The 17,017-nt window shown below is 56.6% G+C and overlaps 2 protein-coding genes and 2 non-coding genes across 5 annotated transcripts; 2 read left to right on the top strand and 2 right to left on the bottom strand.

The window, feature by feature from the left end:
- The first annotated feature begins 5,107 nt into the window (after positions 1-5,107).
- On the top strand, positions 5,108-8,118 carry GAMT (guanidinoacetate N-methyltransferase). Of its 2 annotated transcripts, XM_033133387.1 has the most exons (6): positions 5,108-5,369; positions 6,258-6,403; positions 6,576-6,639; positions 6,943-7,010; positions 7,184-7,294; positions 7,783-8,118. In XM_033133387.1, exons 1-6 carry the CDS (start codon positions 5,189-5,191, stop codon positions 7,921-7,923), a joined length of 711 nt encoding a protein of 236 aa, XP_032989278.1. In that variant the 5' UTR covers positions 5,108-5,188; the 3' UTR covers positions 7,924-8,118. The 2 variants fall into 2 exon arrangements, with proteins under 2 accessions (XP_032989278.1, XP_032989279.1); XM_033133388.1 differs by lacking the exon at positions 7,184-7,294.
- A 700-nt stretch (positions 8,119-8,818) lies between these two features.
- Positions 8,819-16,136, bottom strand: NDUFS7 (NADH:ubiquinone oxidoreductase core subunit S7). The gene is made up of 8 exons (XM_033133935.1): positions 15,828-16,136; positions 14,463-14,496; positions 13,548-13,616; positions 12,944-13,061; positions 11,499-11,678; positions 11,384-11,430; positions 10,573-10,661; positions 8,819-8,979 (listed from the first exon to the last, which is right to left on the bottom strand). Exons 1-8 carry the CDS (start codon positions 15,841-15,843, stop codon positions 8,882-8,884), a joined length of 651 nt encoding a protein of 216 aa, XP_032989826.1. The 5' UTR covers positions 15,844-16,136; the 3' UTR covers positions 8,819-8,881.
- Positions 16,093-16,166, bottom strand: TRNAN-GUU (transfer RNA asparagine (anticodon GUU)). Its single transcript has one exon. It is a non-coding gene; the product is annotated as a tRNA-Asn (tRNA).
- Positions 16,167-16,296: 130 nt separating this feature from the next.
- On the top strand, positions 16,297-16,369 carry TRNAF-GAA (transfer RNA phenylalanine (anticodon GAA)). Its single transcript has one exon. It is a non-coding gene; the product is annotated as a tRNA-Phe (tRNA).
- Positions 16,370-17,017: the final 648 nt, after the last annotated feature.

Below are 17,017 nucleotides of genomic sequence, written 5' to 3'. Positions count from 1 at the left end.
GGTCATCGCTTGTCCCAGGGCTGCAAGGCTGACTGGCAGAATGGAGCTTTAGCAGCACAACACCAGGGTTAAGACTTGTGGGGTTCAAATCCCAGCTCTGCCACCCACTAGCCGTGCGATCCCAGGCAAGTTACTTAAAGTCTCTATGCCTCAGTTTGCCCATCGATAAAATGGAGACAATCATAGCACCTCCCTTGGCAGATTTTTGTGAGAATTTGGTGAGGACCAGTATGTGTTAAGTGTTTGAAGTAGGGCTTGGGATATGGTGAGGGCTTTATGGTAAAATGTTTAAAAAAATTCACAGCAGAAGGATTCACAGCAGCCCAGAAGTGGACACAACCCAAGTGTCCACCAGCGGGTGATGGACACACACAGCGTGGCCCGTCCACACACGGGAATGTCACTCAGCCGTGAAAAGGAGGGAGGCGCTGACACTCGCCACAACGTGGATGGACCTGAACACACGGGGCTCATGAGAGAAGCCGGACACACAAGGCCACACAGTGTGGGATTCCATTTATGTGAAATGTCCAGAACAGGCACGTCCACAGGGACAGGAAGTGAGTTAGTGCTTGTCAGGGGCTGGGGAGGGGCATGGGGGTGACTGCTAAGGTGGTGGGGTGTCCTTTTGTGGTGATGGAATGTTCTGGAACTAGAGAGAGGTGGCAGCTGCACAACATTGTGAATGCACTCAATGCCACTGAACTGTACACTTTAAAATTCTGACTTGTATGTGAATTTCACCAAAATGAAAAAAGAAAGATAATCAACCCTGGTCATCAAAGAAGTGGTAGATGTCACAACTGGGCCTCCTGACACCCAACACTGAGGTGGCCAGCCTGCTGGTGTTCAGGTCAGGGGTTCGGCTCCGAGCAGTGGGCCCCTCACTCGAGAGATTCTGTGGCTATTGATTGTGATCAGCCATGTAGACAGCAAGGACCCTGAATCTGATGGGATGAGAAGGGCACCTAACCTCTGGGGTCATCCTCCAAAAACCCATCACCCTGGTCTACCCCTGAGAAAAATACCAGGCAAACCCCAATGGAGGGACATCTACAAAGTACCCAACCAGTCCCCCTCAAGACTGTCCAGATCGTCAAAGACAAGGAAAGTCTGAGAAGCCATCACAGACCAGAGGAGCCCAAGGAGACATGGTGACTAAATTTCATGTGGGTCCTGGATGGAGTCCTGGTGCGGAAAAAGGACATTCAGGGAAAAGTAAAGAAGTTTGAAAAAACAGAGCACTTTAGGTAATACTAATGTATCAATGACAGATGTCCCATGCTAATGTGGATGCTGACAACAGAGGAAAGTGGCTTCCAGGTATTGCTCCATACTGTCTTTGCAACTTTTCTAGAGATCTAAAACTAAGCCTATTTTTAAAAATAAAGTATAGGACCGGACCCGTACCCTCCCAGCCTGTCACTGATCCTGCACAGGTGCTCTGCTCCATGGGGATGGAGCCCCAAGGCAGGCCATCAGCAGCTTCCACCTCCAAAAACCCCTGCCTATGTCTTACCTCCCAAATTGATTAGAATCTTTTGGTTGCAACTCAGAGAAACTGAAACTGGCTTTTTTTTTTTTTTTTAATGGGAATTTTTTGCTCATGAAACTAAAAGGTCCAGGGATAGATCTAACTCAGGGTTCTCCCCCTCAGCATGGCTGACATTTGGGACCAGATGGTTCTTTGTGTTGAGCAGCATCCCTAGCCCCCATCCACTCAATGCCAGGAGCACCCCTGGTTGTAACAACCACAGATGTCCCCAGACATGGCCTGGTGTCCCCTGGGGGACAGATCACCCCTGGTTGAGACCCACTGGTCCAGCTGGTTTCAGGCTCAGCTGGATCCAGGATGATCAAAGAATGTCACAAAGATTCATCCATCTTTCCACCTCCCTGCTCTGTCGTCCCCTCTTGGCTTTTTTCCTCAACACTCTCCTCATCTTGTGGGGACAAAGATGGTGCTACAGGTACAGGTCAACCCCCACCATCAGCTGAACAGCTCCAGCAGAAGGTCAGCACCTCTTCCTCAAGAGGCAGCGAAAGTTCCAAGGAAGGTTCTGATTGGTCCAACCTTCGTCACATGTCCTTGTTCAACCAATTGTTATGACCAGGTAATGGAAGGCCTGATTGGGCAAACTAGGATCGCGTGGTTGTATAGAGTTAGCCAATAGGGTGAGGAGCCTCTGGACTGGATTGGAAGTAGGGGAGTAGTCCTGGGCAGAAAGTCTGGTGGTTGCTCAAAAAGTTAAGTATAGAATCACCATATGATCCAGCAGTTTCACTCCTTTCAAACCCAGAGAACTGGAAGTGGGGACGCAAACAGATACCTATCTGTACATAATAGTCCATAGCAGCACAATTCACAACAGCCAAAGGTAGACACAATCCTAGTGTCCGTGGATGGATGAGCACATAAACACAATGTGGTCCATCCATACAGTGGAGTGTTAGCCTTAACAAGGACAGACATTCTGACACCTGCTACACCGTGGATGATCCTGGAGGACACGATGCTCAGTGAGAGAAGCCAGACACAGAAGGACACACACTGTGTGATCCCACTCACAGGAGGTCCCCCGAGGGGTCAAATCCATGGAGAAAAGAAGTAGACGGTGGGGCCAGGGGCTGGGGGAAGGCAGGGGAGTTAGTGTTTAATGGGGACAGAGTGTCAGTTTGGGGAGATGAAAAGTTCTGGAGATGATGGTGGGGACGGCTGCACAGAAGTGTGAATGTGCTTAATGCCACTGAGCGGTGCACTTAAAAGTGGTTAAAATGGTCAATTTTACTCTACATGTGTTTTATCACAAAAAAAAAAAAAAAAAAAAAAGTACCCAGATGGAAATCTCCCCCTACAGTATGAAGCATCTTGACCAGCATCTTGAGTGTCCTTATAGGGCAATCTCTGAGGGACAATACCGGGCCTATCCACGTGCACGTGTGCGTGTGTGCACGCACACACACACACACCTGTCACACAGTCTGTAGCACGCTCTACACTCTGTCCCCCCTCCCTGCCTTTTCACCTAACATCTGTTGGAGTTCATTGCACATGAATTCATAAAGGGTGCCCACTCCTTTTGCTAGCAGGCCCTCTCTTGCTGGCTCTGATGAAGCACATTATCTCACTGGGGAGGCCCACATGGCAAAGAACTGAGGCTCGGGGACTCATGGCCCAAAAAGAACTGAATGCTGCCAATGACCAGTGAGTAAGCTTGGAAAAGACCCTTCCCACGCTGAGCCTTCGGAGGAGGCTCCAGCACTGGTGGCACCTTGCCTGCAGCCCGTGAGAGGTTGTGAAGCAGAGGACCCAACTGGGCTGGCGCTGGATTCCTGACCCACAGAAACTGAGATAATAAACGTGCCTCATTTTAGTGGCTACATTTGGGGTGATTTGTCACACAGCGAGGGCTAATGAGCACAGCTTGCCTTCTTCTGTCTTGGGCGGGCATTCCAGGGTATCCCTTGAGTTGGGTGACATTTAGCAAGTGCACAGGGAAGCATCCCCTGTGGGGTGTCATGGATGGGGTCCCCAGGATGCTGGGGTACAGGCCTGCAAAGTGCCCAGCACAGTGCCCAGGACAGCGGCTGGCAGTGGGGAAACCAGACGGGATGAACTCATCTGATGTGAAAAGCAGCATAAGTGTAACCCAGGTGCCCAATGACATCTACTCATCCTGCCCCCTCCTGAGGGTCTCATGAAATTGGTGCTGTCATATCTACACCGCATTAGACCCCAATCACTCAGGATTTACCAAGCACTTTCTGTGTGCCAAACCCGTCAGATAGACAGACATTAGAGCCATGAAGAAATACCTTTAGTTAGTGAAATGGCAAGGAGAGGTGCTCAGTGATAAAACAGCCTTCGGGGCACCTGGTGGCCTTCCAGAGCAGGTGTGGGCTCAAGCATGAAGCAGAGAGAGAAGGCATCCAGGCCAGGAGAGAGGAGAAGCTGCACAAGTAGAGAGAAGAGCATGTGTTGAGACCTTGAAGCAAGAGGGACACAGGAGCACTACAGGCAGTGGGCAGGGCTGGGGTAGGGGTGTGTGTGGCGGGTGTGGGGAGTCTGGAGCCCTGTTGTCAGAGAGATGGACACAGTGGCACCGAACTCGAGAGCTGTTTAGGAGGCTGCCTGGGTTCAAATCCTGACCTCAGCATCTCTGGGCCTCAGTTTCCACACGTGTTCAACGGGGTGGCAGGAATGGAGTGTTCAGGGTTCATGAATGATGGCCTGATGTGCAATGAGATCGAAAAGGGAAGTCACACTACAGAGCCAGGAGACCAACGCAGCTCAGCCTGCGGGTAGGTCCCAGGGAGGAAGGCAGAGGACGGGGCGGAGCTCGTGCTGCCCTGAGCTGGGAAGAGGCAGCAGGGATGAGTCCAGAGTCTCTGTGGGGGCTGCCCTGCCTGACTTCCTGTGCATGAGGGACAGTAGAGTGCTGGGATCATATGTCCGGCCCCAGAACTGGAGGCCTCTGCACCGTGAGTCCCCCCATCAGGCTCCTGGGGCCTCAGCTGACTCCAAGTTTATGGGGAAGTGAAATGAGCTCCTGAAAGAGGACAGGCAGCTCAGCATGTGGTCACTGTGGGGCTGTCAGGGTTCTAATCCTGGGTCCCCACACCTCACCCCCGTGGCCATGAGACTGACGGCTATGCCTCTTGGGGCCTGTTTCCCCATCTGTGAAATGAGTAAAGAACCTACTGCAGCATCTCTGAAGATAAAATGATTTTTAAAAACCTAAGGTACTTCTAACAGGGTCTGTAAAATTGCCCAATCCCTCCAGTCTAAGCAAGGAAGGGAGCTTTCTGTGGCAGTGACAGATGAGGAAACTGAGGCAGGAGATTGACAAGGCGAGGCCCCGGACTCTGAGGGCTTGCTGCGGCTGTGCCCGTTTCGCAGACTAGGCGGTGGAGGCTCAAGGACGGGTCCTCAGCTGGGATTCCAGACCCACGTGGTGCCGCCTTCTGCTCAGTGGCCACTAGAGGCCGCTCTAACCATCGCTTAGTCCGCTCACGGGTTCCCTCCTACCCCCGCCCCGCCTCGGTCCCGCCCTGTCCAGGGCCCAACCCCTGATCACGCCCCCTCGCCCCCGCCAGCCCCTGGCCACGCCCCCGGCCCAGAAGGCCCTGCAGGGACCAGCCTGGTGTGTCGCGAGCCGATTCCCCCGCGCGCAGTCCAGCCGGCAGTATGAACGCCCCCGCTGCGACCCCCATCTTCGCGCCGGGCGAGAACTGCAGCCCCGCGTGGCGGGCGGCGCCTGCGGCCTACGATGCATCGGACACACACCTGCAGATCCTGGGCAAGCCAGTGATGGAACGCTGGGAGACCCCCTACATGCACGCGCTGGCGGCCGCCGCCGCCTCCAAAGGTAGCCCCCCGCCCGGCCGAGCGCCCGGGCGCGCGGTGGCAACCGAGGCCGGGGGCGCCCAGACCCGGGGCCAGCCTGCTCTCCGGCTGATGCGCATTGGAACCTCGCCGTGTCTCTTTCCTCGCGTGGAAAATGGGGCTGCTAGCGGGGGGCGCCGGGGAAATAAAAGCAGGTGCTGCGGGCACGCAGCATAGTAGGCGCCCATAAGTACCGGGAACTTCCTCTCCAGGGGAAATGAGGTCCCGACCCTGGGATGGGTCCTCAGCCGTGGGACCTCAGGTGGAACTCAGCCGCCGGCCCCCCGCCTGAAGTCGGGGACAGAGTGGCGGCGAGCACAGGACGCTGCCCTGGCGCACGTGGGGAACGTTCCTGAGCGGAATCGGGAGACCCCGCCCACTCCGGCTGAGAATAGCTCTGGGAAACCTGAGGCTGGGAGACAGGTGTCGCGGGGTGACCCTGCGCGCCCGTGTCAGAGCCCGAGGAGTGCCCACGTCCCCCAGGGGCTGGGTGAGCGGTCTTTGGGCCGCGGTCCGTAGTCCAATGGGGACCACCTCTCCCGCTCCCCCCCAGATTGTTCCAGGCCCTGGCCTGCAATCCTGGTCCTCTCTAGCCCTTCTCTTTCGAACTTCATCGTGGGGGTGGGTAGGAGGAGGAGCGAAAAGTAACCAAGTCAAGAGATAAGCGCCACCGGTGCACATAACGGGAGCCGGGCTCAAAGTCCATGGTCTGATTCCACCTCCCTCTCCCCCTCCCCCCCCCCGTCTGTCCCAAAAGCCACTCTGCTGCGTCCCTAGCTGCCCCTCCCTCTGGCTGCTGGCCAGGGCCCACGCTGTTCCCTCCCATCCTTGGCTCAAAAGCTTCTCTATGCCCCCTTCTTTGTGTGTCCAGGGGGCCGAGTCCTGGAAGTGGGCTTTGGCATGGCCATTGCGGCCACCAAGGTGCAGGAGGCTGCCATCGACGAGCACTGGATCATCGAGTGCAATGAGGGCGTCTTCCAGCGGCTCCGGGAGTGGGCCCCGCGGCAGCCACACAAGGTCGGCCTGCAGGCCGCTGCCTGACTCCTGGGGGAGGGGTGCGGAAAGGGCAGGTGGTCTCCTCCCTTGGGAATTGTTTGCCCCACCCCCACCCCTGCCCCCACCCCCCGCAGTGAAGTCCTGGGGACCTCTCTGACCCTCAGCCTTCTCTTTTTTTCTACCCTGCCTCAAGGTGGTTCCCTTGAAAGGCCTGTGGGAGGAGGTGGCACCCACCCTGCCAGACGGTCATTTCGATGGTGAGAGGTGTCTGGGGGCTGAGAGAGGGGATCCTCTGCCTGAACTCCCACCATTAGCCCCCTCTTCACTTGCTGATGTGTCACTGGGGCGACGGAGCCTGGGCAGGGGATACACACCAGGCCTGGCACTCAGTAACAGAGTGGTGACATCTGAATCGGATGCAATTCCTAGAGGAGGCACAGTGAACTTGGGGCACAGCTGCTGGGGTTCCCAGGCTGCATTCGAGTCCCACCTCGTGTGCAGCCGTCATCTTGATGACGCTGCCGCTGGCCCTGACCATATGGCTCTGCCCTCCTGTGCAGGGATCCTGTATGACACATACCCGCTGTCTGAGGAGACTTGGCACACACATCAGTTCAACTTCATCAGGGTAGGACTGCAGCGGGGGTGCTCATACTGCATCAACTTCATCAGGGTGGGAAGGGGTCCGAGACTGCCCCCAGCATGGGATCTGGCTGGGTGAGGGCGTCTGCCATTGTCCATACACAGGGCACCCTCTCCACTCGTTTCTGACCACCCTCCATACTGCTGTCCCCCTCCCAGGGCCAGGCTTTTCGCCTGCTGAAGCCAGGGGGCATCCTCACCTACTGCAACCTCACCTCCTGGGGGGAGCTGATGAAATCCAAGTACAACGACATCAACGCCATGTTTGAGGTGGGGCAGTTAGTGCTCCCTGGGCCCACCCCTCCCCACCCTCAGCCAGCGACTCAGGGCAGCTGCGGTCACCTGTGACCTGGGAGGGTCCCTTGCCTGCCCCTGCCTCTGGGCTGCTCTCTTGGGTGGATTCTGAACTGTGTGTGAAAATCAGGCAAGGTCCCCACCTGGCTGACAAGCTGTGCCCTCCTCCACCCTGGTGTGTCTACTGATTCAGTCACACTGTTCCCCCTGCTTGTGAGGATGAGCAGGTGCGCAGACTGGTGACACTGTGACAGCCAGGAAGCTGCTGCCCGAGTTTAGACACCTGGATACTGCCACCCAGGCCTGGGCTTCTGCCTCGTCTCAGCAGTTGGGTGTGCGGTGGGGACTGCTACAGCCTCTGGGCCTTGGCACTAGCAAAGGCTGTGCAAGCAAGGGTGAGCGCCGGTGTGTGTTTGTCACGGGGCTCCAGAGCCTGGAGGTGACCTGGCACCTTTGTCTTGTAGGAGACACAGGTGCCGGCACTGCTGGAGGCCGGCTTCCAGCGGGACAACATCCACGTGGAGGTGATGGAGCTAGTCCCACCAGCTGACTGCCGCTACTACGCTTTCCCGCGGATGATCACGCCCCTGGTCACCAAGCACTGAGCCCGCTGCCCCCACATTCCTACTCAGTGCCCTTGTGGCCGGGAGCACAGGCTCTGGCCTCAGCCCCCAGGAGTTGAGGCCACACCAGCTGTGTGACCCCCAGCCACCTTCCCTAACCTCTGCAAGGGAACCAGCACAGCTTCCCTCCTGGGTCATGGGGATGAAATAAACATTGGACTGGCCAATTAGCACGACGCAAAACTATGCTCACTCTTCCTCCTGTCCCTCCAAAAAAGGGGAAATAAGTCTGTGAAATGGATAGTCAGGGAGTCAGTGGATGGGCTACTGCTCTCCATTGTGTGCCAGCCCAAGAGCCCTCTCCTGCCCATGGCAGACATCGCCAATCAATCACCAATGGCCCTTTCCCCCAGGCTGCCAGGGCCAGCCGCCCCTCCTTCCCTGTGGTTGGCAGCTGGGGTCCAGAGGGGGGTCAGGCAGAACTATGTCAGGACCACACGGAGGGTGGCAGCCCCCAGGCCCAGGTCCTTAGGCCACTGAGGAGGGTCTCTGGTCCCACCAAATCAGGCTGAGCCTCAAAGCAAAATCTTTATATATGGCCTCTCACAGGACCCTTGGCCCACGAGAAGTGCAGTGTCACTTGCTGAGGTCTGCAACTTGCCCACTGCGCAGTGTCGTTTCCTTTGACTTCGTGCCCTCCTCTCCAGCCCCAGAGCAGGGGCAACCCAGCTCCCACCCAGCTCCCCTCTTTCAAGGTGGGGCAGTGCAGGACCCCCAGGAGGGGCTAGTGTGGGCCCAGCCATCTGCCTCCAGGGCCTCAGTATCTTTGGGGATTGACCCTGCCCATGCCCAACCCTGAGCAGGCTCTCTGCTTGGTGGGCACCTCTCTATCTCCCACCCCTTCCCCTGGCCCAAACACCACGCAGGCAGTGCAGTCTAGGTGGATTTCTCGGGTTTATTGACCATCTCAGGACGATGACGATGACAGCGGTGGGTGGCACTACCTGCGGTACCAGATCCTGAGCCTCTTCTCCCGCTTGATCTTCTTCTGTAGCTGCAGGATGCCATAGAGCAGGGCCTCGGCCGTGGGTGGGCAGCCTGGGGGCAGGACTGGCCTCAGTGTCCCTGCCCTGGGGAGCCAGGACCTTGTGACCAGTGACTGGGTTCTGGGCCCTGCTGGGGCCACTGTCCCTCCCCTGGCTGCCGGCCATGGGCACCTGAACCAGAACAAAGGTCAAGGGCCCGCTGGGAGCAGTAAGCAGAGGCCACGAGGGGCAGGAAAGGACTGGCGGCTCAGAGCCTTGGGAGAGGGACCAGGGGACCGTGGGTGGGCTGAGGACTGGGCAGGCCACTTAACAGGGTGGGAAGGGCTGAGATGGTCCCTCACCCCAGCATGACATGAGTCTGCACTGCAAAGGCTGAGGATCTGGCCCACCACTGGGAATGGGCCAGCACAGTGGGCAGGGCAGCCCACACAAGGGAACCTGCCCCCGAGAAACCGTTCCCATAGTCCCTGTCCCCGACAGGCCTGGAAGGGCAACTACAACCACAGGTGGCTGGATAAACAACTCAGTCATTTACTCCCAGCTGACCCTGCAGTGCACAGTGACTGACAGTATAATTACAACAGTCCATTTGATGGATGGGGAAACTGAGGCTTGGAGAGATTTGCCTGAGGTTATGCGTCAGACAAGCAGTAACTGACCAAGGGTCTGGCTCCAGGTCAAGGTTAACAAGCCCACAGGGTAGGCTCATACCTCCCTCGAAGCCCCACCCACTGTACTCTCGGCTGCCTGACAGGTGGAGTTGGGCACATCTGTGTCAGGCTCCTTCCCACCAACTTGGGGACTCCCTAGGGCCTGGCCTAGTGCTGCCCAAGATAGGTCCAGGCCTAGAAAAGCAGTCAATATATAATCTGCAGAATGTTAAACAAATGAACTCCATTTCCTAATTAGCTGTCATCCGATGTCAAAACCAGTTTCTCTGCCTTTGGGAAGTGTCAGCACATGCCCAGGAGGCCACCCCCCACCCTGCAAATGGGCCCTGTGAGGAGGTGTGGGAGTCCCACAGGGCAACGGGGTACAATAAGAACGCCTACTTACTGCAAACCAGACAAACCACCGATACCTTTTTTAGTATAACTATATCCCAAATATCATATGGGTTATAATTACATATAAAAGATATTATGCATTATTTTTCTGACATTCAAATTTAAATGGGTGCCCTGAATTTTTATTTGCTGAATCTGGCTGCCCTGGCAATCCCGGGTCGGAGGGAGTCTCACCCGTCTGTCCTGAGGACGAGAACTCTTGGACACCGTTCCTGGCCTTCAGGAACCTTTTCCTGGTTTTTAATTGGATTTCTTTGGTTTTGTTTCTATTAGGTGGAATCATATAAAACCATAGCTAAAAAATGGCTGAATATCAGCAATTCCATACAGCTCAACCTAACCACTTCATCACAGGCCTGGTCCAATGTCTGGATAAAATTGAGGAGCCCCTAAAGGGATGACGGAGGGAAAGGCTGGGTATCACTCTTCTTAGACCTGAGTCTGCTCATCTTTAAAACAAGGGGAGCCTACTGTGTCTGTGGAGACGTGGGGACCCCGTGACAGGGTCACAGGCTTGATAGGCTCCTTCATGGGGGCCTGAAGGCCCGGCTGCCCAGAGACGTGGGTGGTGGGCTTACCTGGGACATAGATGTCCACGGGCACGATGCGGTCACAGCCCCTCACGACGGAGTAGGAGTAGTGGTAGTAACCCCCTCCGTTGGCGCAGCTGGAGGAGAAGGAGGGCTGTGAGGGCCACCCCTGGCCTCACCCCTCTTTGGGACCCTGCCCCCAATCCACCCGCCTTCGACTGCAAGCAGGTGCCTGGGCCGTCAGAAAGGGCAAGACAGAACATGAAGTCACAGGAATGACAACAGCCACCTGAGACATTTTGTAGGACCAGGAAGAGTAGAAGCTAATGGACGGACCTGAACACACGGGGCTCATGAGGAGCCAGACACAGAAGGGCACACGGTGTGGGATTCCACTCATGGGAAACGTCCAGCACAGGCGCGTCCACACACAGGACGTGGGTTCGTGGTTGTCGGGGGCTGGGGAGGGGTGGGGGTGACTGCTGATGGGGACGGGGCTTCTTGTTGGGGTGATGGAATGTTCTATCTCAACAAACAACTTAAGTGACTAAACAGGTTTTAACGATGTAGGGAAATGACTACAGCGAAAACGGTGAGGACAACGCTAGCTGTCTATGGAGGAGGACGTCATTTATGTTCACGAAGCAAAGAAACAGAGGGAATTCAGATGGGCTGTTGGGGGCGGAGCGACGTTAAGTGAGGGGACGTCCTGGGGAGGGGGCGGGGTACGCAGAAGCCTCAGTCTCTGTCCTGCTCCCTGGAGCTGTGGGAGTTTACCTTGATCGGACAGAAGCAGATATGAGAGTGGGAGGATACACGCCCGTGTGCCGGGCACGCCCCGGCCCCGCCTGGCACTCACCTTCCCATGGACACGACGTAGCGTGGCTCAGGCATCTGGTCATAGACCTGGAAGAGACAGCAGGGTCTGTGAACGGTTCGGGCCTGGGCGGTGGCGGGCAGTGGGCCAGGCCTACCTTGCGGAGTGCGGGGGCCATCTTGTTGGTGAGGGTCCCGGCCACGATCATGACGTCGGACTGGCGAGGGCTAGCTCGAAAGACCACGCCGAAGCGGTCCATGTCATAGCGGGGCGCGGCCATGTGCATCATCTCCACGGCACAGCAGGCCAGGCCGAAGGTCATGGGCCACAGCGAGCTCTGGGGGCCGGGGAGTCAGCCGTGAGGACACGGTCGCACACCATGTTTCACAAAAGTGGGTGATTACACGTGGGAAACACTACCATTCCAGCCTTTCCTGAAGAATGACACATGAGCCATGCCCCTGCATAGCAACCACATGACCTCCAGGCTCCTTGGACACCTGTCACCAGCCTGAGCTTGCTACCCTGGCCCAGGGCTGTGACAGGAAGGTAAAGTGAACGAGGTCCGTGGGTCAACACTTCCCAGTAGCCACGTTACCCAAAAAGGAAAAAAAAAGTTGAAGGATAAAACCCCAGGTGAAATTGACTTAGTAACAGGATTCCCGTAACACAGTACCCCCTAAACCCCATCCTTCCAACTGCTCTGACTGCCGGCACCACACGTGGCAGAGGCCGACCCTCAGGGTCTTGTCCCCAACACCTCCTGGTGTCCAGTGACTCCTCCAGGAAGCCCTCAGCCACCCTCCAACTCTTTCGTCCATCTGTTTGGTACCTGATTTCCCCATGTCTGGGCTCCTCTGCCAGACTTTTCTCTGCTGCTGTGTTTAACCTGGGACCTGGAAGTGGCCTCATGGATGTGCTAAAGCAGGTGACAAGGCAAGGGCTGCCCAACATGGCGGGGCTGCCTGATGGGCACTTGAGCGGCCGACCCTGACCTCATCGCTGGGTAGTCACGGTCACAAACCAGACCACAGTGGACAGCTCTGTCCTGGAGCTGGAGGCCCTGGGAGGGTGTTCGCTGAGGTGACGTGTGTGACAGAGACAGCACACGGCCGTCAATGGGGGATTGTTACGGCAGCCTGTCCGGGCCCAGCACCCCTCAGGCAATGAAAGGAGCCTGTGTCCTGGGAGACAGGACATGTGTCCAGTGGAAGACAGGCTGAACACACAACTTAAGGGAGGGGTCACATGACAAAAACTGTTCCGTGGCTGATGCTGGGGGCAGGGCCAGCTTTTAGGGTTTTTTCTGGGAAGGAGCTACTGTTTTCAACATGCATTACATTTCCAGTTTAAAAAATTACTTTTACATTAAAAGAGAAGAGGGATGAACAGAAGACAGAACTACAGAAGGGAGGTGGGCCATCTTCACTGGGGCTGAGGCATGGAGGAGAGGGTGGGGTAGGCACACTGAGGGCAAGGAGCTGGCGGGGCTGGGGGTGGGGAGTCCTGACAGAATCACAAGCCTCTGGGAGAGCCTGCCAGCTACTAGGTCACAGACGGGCACATGTGTGAGCACGTAACAGGAGCAGGGCTGGGGCTCACCCGGCGGGCCCAGTTGATGAGATCGTCCAGCTTGGCCACCACATACTCGCCCCGGCTGCTGGGAAGGGCGCTGGGTTTGGGGACCACGGCTCCAGGCTTGGATACAGCGGACTGGATGCTGGCCATGGGACAAGGCATGGGGAGGTGTCAGCCAGGCAGGACCCCGGGGGATGGGCACTAGCCACCCCCACAGCCCCTACGCTGGGACCCAGCCCGGAGCAAAGCCATGGTCACAGCTCATCCCGGGGTCAATGCTTGCAGGAGCTGTGGGGCCAGGCCTGGGTCAGGACATGCCTGCTCAACACAGAAATGAAAGATGGCAATGGACACGCCTCGGCTCACCCCGAGGCCCCTATGCTTTTGGGGACTCGGTTTCCCCATCTGGAAAACGAGCTCAGCGGACGCACCCTTTAGCAAAGGACTTTCTTATTTGGGGATGAGCAGCCACTGGCCTGGACCTGCAGGATGGGGCTGGGCAGGGCTCTGAGGGTAGGGACCCCGCCACATTGCCCTGTCAGGTGGTCGGAAGACATTCGAATCATCACAGGCGCTGCTGTGCCAAGCGAGGGGGCTTCAGGGTGTGTGGACTCCGGGAAGGCCTCACCTGCTCGGACCATCAGCAGCCGAACTGGCATGGACACAGCGCACCCCCACAGCGGCACCCACACCGGAGCTGTAAGGAGACAGACTGTACATGAGGAGGAGCCAGGGAAGTGATGGACTATCCTGGAGCAGGGATGGGGAAACTGCAGCCAGGGGCCATATCTGGCCCTCTGACTGTTTTTGTAAATAAAGTTTTATTGACGCCCATCTATTTCCATGCTGTCGGCAGCTCTTTTTACAAAGGCAGCGCTGAGTAGTCTTGACAGACCATCTGGCCTGCACAGCCAAAAACATTTACCACCTGGCCCTTCAAAGAAGAAAAAGTCTGCTGGTGCCTGGTTTTCAATTAACACTGCTCTCATTTTTTCCATTTTCTGTCTTACAGTGAATATGTATTTTATTCCTAGGAAAAAGGCCTCATCAAAACAAAGCACAGTCAGCCCTAATCCATGTTCTCCTCAAAGCCCCTGACTCCCCTCCATTAGGGGAGCCCTCTCCTTAGATCTGCCTTGTCTCTGGTCCATGGTGCTGGGGGTTCAATTTCCAGGCTGTATCCTCACAGAGGGCCTGGCGGCCACCTGCCTTCCTATCCTGAGAAGGCCTGCATGGGGATGCCATCTTAGCAAATCCACCGACTGCCTTCCTGTGACAGGTAATGAGTCCTGAGGGCACTAGAGCACGAGGGTCTGAACCCAGGCTCTGTCACTATGTATACTGTTGCCACTGAGGAGTCCACATGTCACCTGCTGGAGAGTAGACTGCCGGCCCCAGTGCTGCCCCATTTGCTGCGTGATCTTCTGCGGCGGGCCCATCTGTTGCTGCTCTGACGCACTCTGCGCCCACTCCCCTCCCAGTCTCAACCCTCCCTGCCAGGCTCTCATGATGGGCGATCAGAGTCAGAGACACAGGCACTCACCGCAGAGCAAGGATCGAGCGGAGCAGGCTGGGAGCTGCAGAGAGAGCCACAGGGTGGGGGCAGTGAGTTACGGACAGCACCAGAGGCCACAAATTCAGGCTCCTGGATCAGCCAGACACCCCATCAGGACCCCGCCTGGCCCACCCTCTCTCTTACCCCCAGTGTCTCTCAATTCCACTTAAACGTTTGGTCAAGAGGGATCTTTCAGAATATGAACCAGACAGTGCCACTCCCCTGCTTAAAACCCCACGGCTCCTGGGAGAAGATCCAGGCTCCACACCTGGGCCACCTTTCCTTCCTCACATGTGTCAGTGTTGCTCCTGCCTCAGCATCTTCACACGTGCTGTTCCATCTCCGGGGAGAACCCTGCCCCACATGCGCACGTGGCCAGCCCTTCTCATGGGCAGGTTTCAACTCAAAAACCTGGGTCTCCACCAGCCCCCCCCCCCCAGGGCCCTTTCAATCCTGTCACCCTGTTCTGTTGTTGCCTATGCATACTTGTGTGGTGCTTCCTCCTGGGGCTCCCCAGTGTCCCCCAGCCTTAGCTGTGCCTGATGTATGTCGAATAAATGAACCCAGATACCAGCACGGGAGAGAGCCTAATTGCCCAGCCCCTGTTGGGGTTCCCCTTCTTTGAACCTCAGTTGCCCCGCCTGAACACTTAGGGTTTTGCATAAGCTCACAGCCCAGTAAACGCCCTTCATGAGTCAGTAGACCGGGGAATTTGCACGGGAAAGAAAAATAACCTGTATGTTGTCACCAACGGCTCACTGAAAATTGACCTTTCTTCAATTCTGAGAGTCACCAACAAACCACAGGACCCATATCAGCAGAACCCTTGGTTTTCACCAACAGAAATCACAGACGTTTCCTAACGGCGTCACAGGGGCTGCACACATCTCCTTAAAGTAACGTGTCCACCCCGCCTTCAAAACCATAGCAATTGGACCTGCCCCTGGACCTCGCCACTCCAGGCGTTACTAACGAAGTGCCTGGATGGGGAACTCACCAACCCGGTTTCAAGACAAAATCCTGACACCTGTCTCGGGGTACTGCTTTCCTTCGCAACACTGTGGATTTCATGCTATGCGTTTAATCACTAATCTGAGGGGAAAGGTCCCGGGAGCAGGGCAGGGTGGGACGCCGGCACTGTGAATGACGTAATCTTCCCGGAGAGTCCCGGCCCCGCTCTGGGCCTCAGTCTCCCTCCCGTCAGGGCTGCAATCCCCGCGCCGCCTCTCTCCCGGGAACTTCCAAGGCAGTACCCCGTGCCGAGCCTTGGCCCCTCTGAGCTCCCGCCCCGGAGCCCTCCCCCGGCCTCAGTTTCCCGAGCGGCCCCTGACCCTGGCGCCCAGACCCACTCACCCGCCAGCGCTGCCATCTCGGTCTCGGCCTTCAGACAACCTCTGAGGTCCGTCCGCTTTAGCCCTCCGGGTACTAGGGGCCGTCGCCCAAACCGATTCGGCTGGTGCGCGGAAACTGAACTCAGGCCCGGAAAGTTCCGCCACCACGGACATCCCCAGCCGCCCGCCCCACGAGGGTAGAACAGCGGTTCCGTGCGGAGCGCCCCAGAAAAAGCAGGTGCGTTGCCCACCTTCTTCTTATCCGGGGAAGCAAAAACTTCCACATCCGTCCCTGGGTGGGCTCGAACCACCAACCTTTCGGTTAACAGCCGAACGCGCTAACCGATTGCGCCACAGAGACGGCACTGAGGTCCGCTGCCAGACGCGGCCTTATGAAGCATACACCATCGTTGACTGTAGGACGAACGGCATTTGAAGGCGGGTGAGGCTGCACAGCAGGAAGTAGGGGAAAGAGCAACGTTTCCTGCCCAGCCGAAATAGCTCAGTTGGGAGAGCGTTAGACTGAAGATCTAAAGGTCCCTGGTTCGATCCCGGGTTTCGGCAACCCATTTTAGCTCCTTAAGCGAGCATCCGGGCTGGTCCAGCTTCTCCCGTCCCCAGAAACGTGTCGTGTTTGACATATTTTACCCAGAATATTACCCCATTCGGCTGGTGCGCGGAAACTGAACTGCAGATGAAAGGCAGGGCTGCTGCTACCTCATGCCAACGTGGGACGGCCAGAGCAAGGTACTCAAAACTCCTGTCCCTACCACCAAGACTATGATTCCGGCCCAAACGTCCTTCTCTCCATCCCAATTTCCCATTATTTTTTAAGTGGTAACATTAGAACCCCGTGGTAATTGTAATAAACACTACTCAACACCAAAAGTGGAAAAAGTTTGCAAAAACACTTTCCACTTGTATGTCGTTCCATTTTGACAATCCACCTGGGTATCTGTTGTGCCCATTTCACATGTAGGGAAACTAAGGCCCAAACAGGCTAATGCGGGTGAGTGGCAGGGCTGGCCTCCTAGCAAGGACACTCCCTACCCTGTGCTGGTGCTGAGCCAGGCCTGGTCTCTGTTCTTAGGGAGCTCAAGCTCCCTTGGGAATGAGAGGCACGGGTTGGGCATGGGATGTGTCACCAGGCCAAGCTTGCCCATTAAAGGGGGAACACACAGGAGGGAAGAGCAGAGGAAAAGGGCAGGCTGT

This window comes from Rhinolophus ferrumequinum, chromosome 18 (genome assembly GCF_004115265.2).
Source record: "Rhinolophus ferrumequinum isolate MPI-CBG mRhiFer1 chromosome 18, mRhiFer1_v1.p, whole genome shotgun sequence".
In the NCBI taxonomy this organism is placed as follows: Eukaryota; Metazoa; Chordata; class Mammalia; order Chiroptera; family Rhinolophidae; genus Rhinolophus; species Rhinolophus ferrumequinum.
The sequence above is the reverse complement of the archived record's forward strand: the minus strand, read 5'-3'. Positions and strand labels throughout refer to the sequence as shown.

What these genes read in the sequence shown, in the direction of transcription:
- GAMT (XM_033133387.1), top strand. Translation starts at nt 5,189, where the DNA reads ATGAACGCCCCCGCTGCGACCCCCATCTTCGCGCCGGGCGAGAACTGC. An exon ending in CCCCGCGGCAGCCACACAAG is followed by an intron (nt 6,404 to 6,575) that starts GTCGGCCTGCAG and finishes CCCTGCCTCAAG; the next exon opens with GTGGTTCCCTTGAAAGGCCT. An exon ending in ACATCAACGCCATGTTTGAG is followed by an intron (nt 7,295 to 7,782) that starts GTGGGGCAGTTA and finishes TTTGTCTTGTAG; the next exon opens with GAGACACAGGTGCCGGCACT.
- NDUFS7 (XM_033133935.1), bottom strand. An exon ending in GCTGCTGATGGTCCGAGCAG is followed by an intron (nt 13,062 to 13,547) that starts GTGAGGCCTTCC and finishes TCCCATGGCCAG; the next exon opens with CATCCAGTCCGCTGTATCCA. An exon ending in TCATCAACTGGGCCCGCCGG is followed by an intron (nt 11,679 to 12,943) that starts GTGAGCCCCAGC and finishes CCCGGCCCCCAG; the next exon opens with AGCTCGCTGTGGCCCATGAC.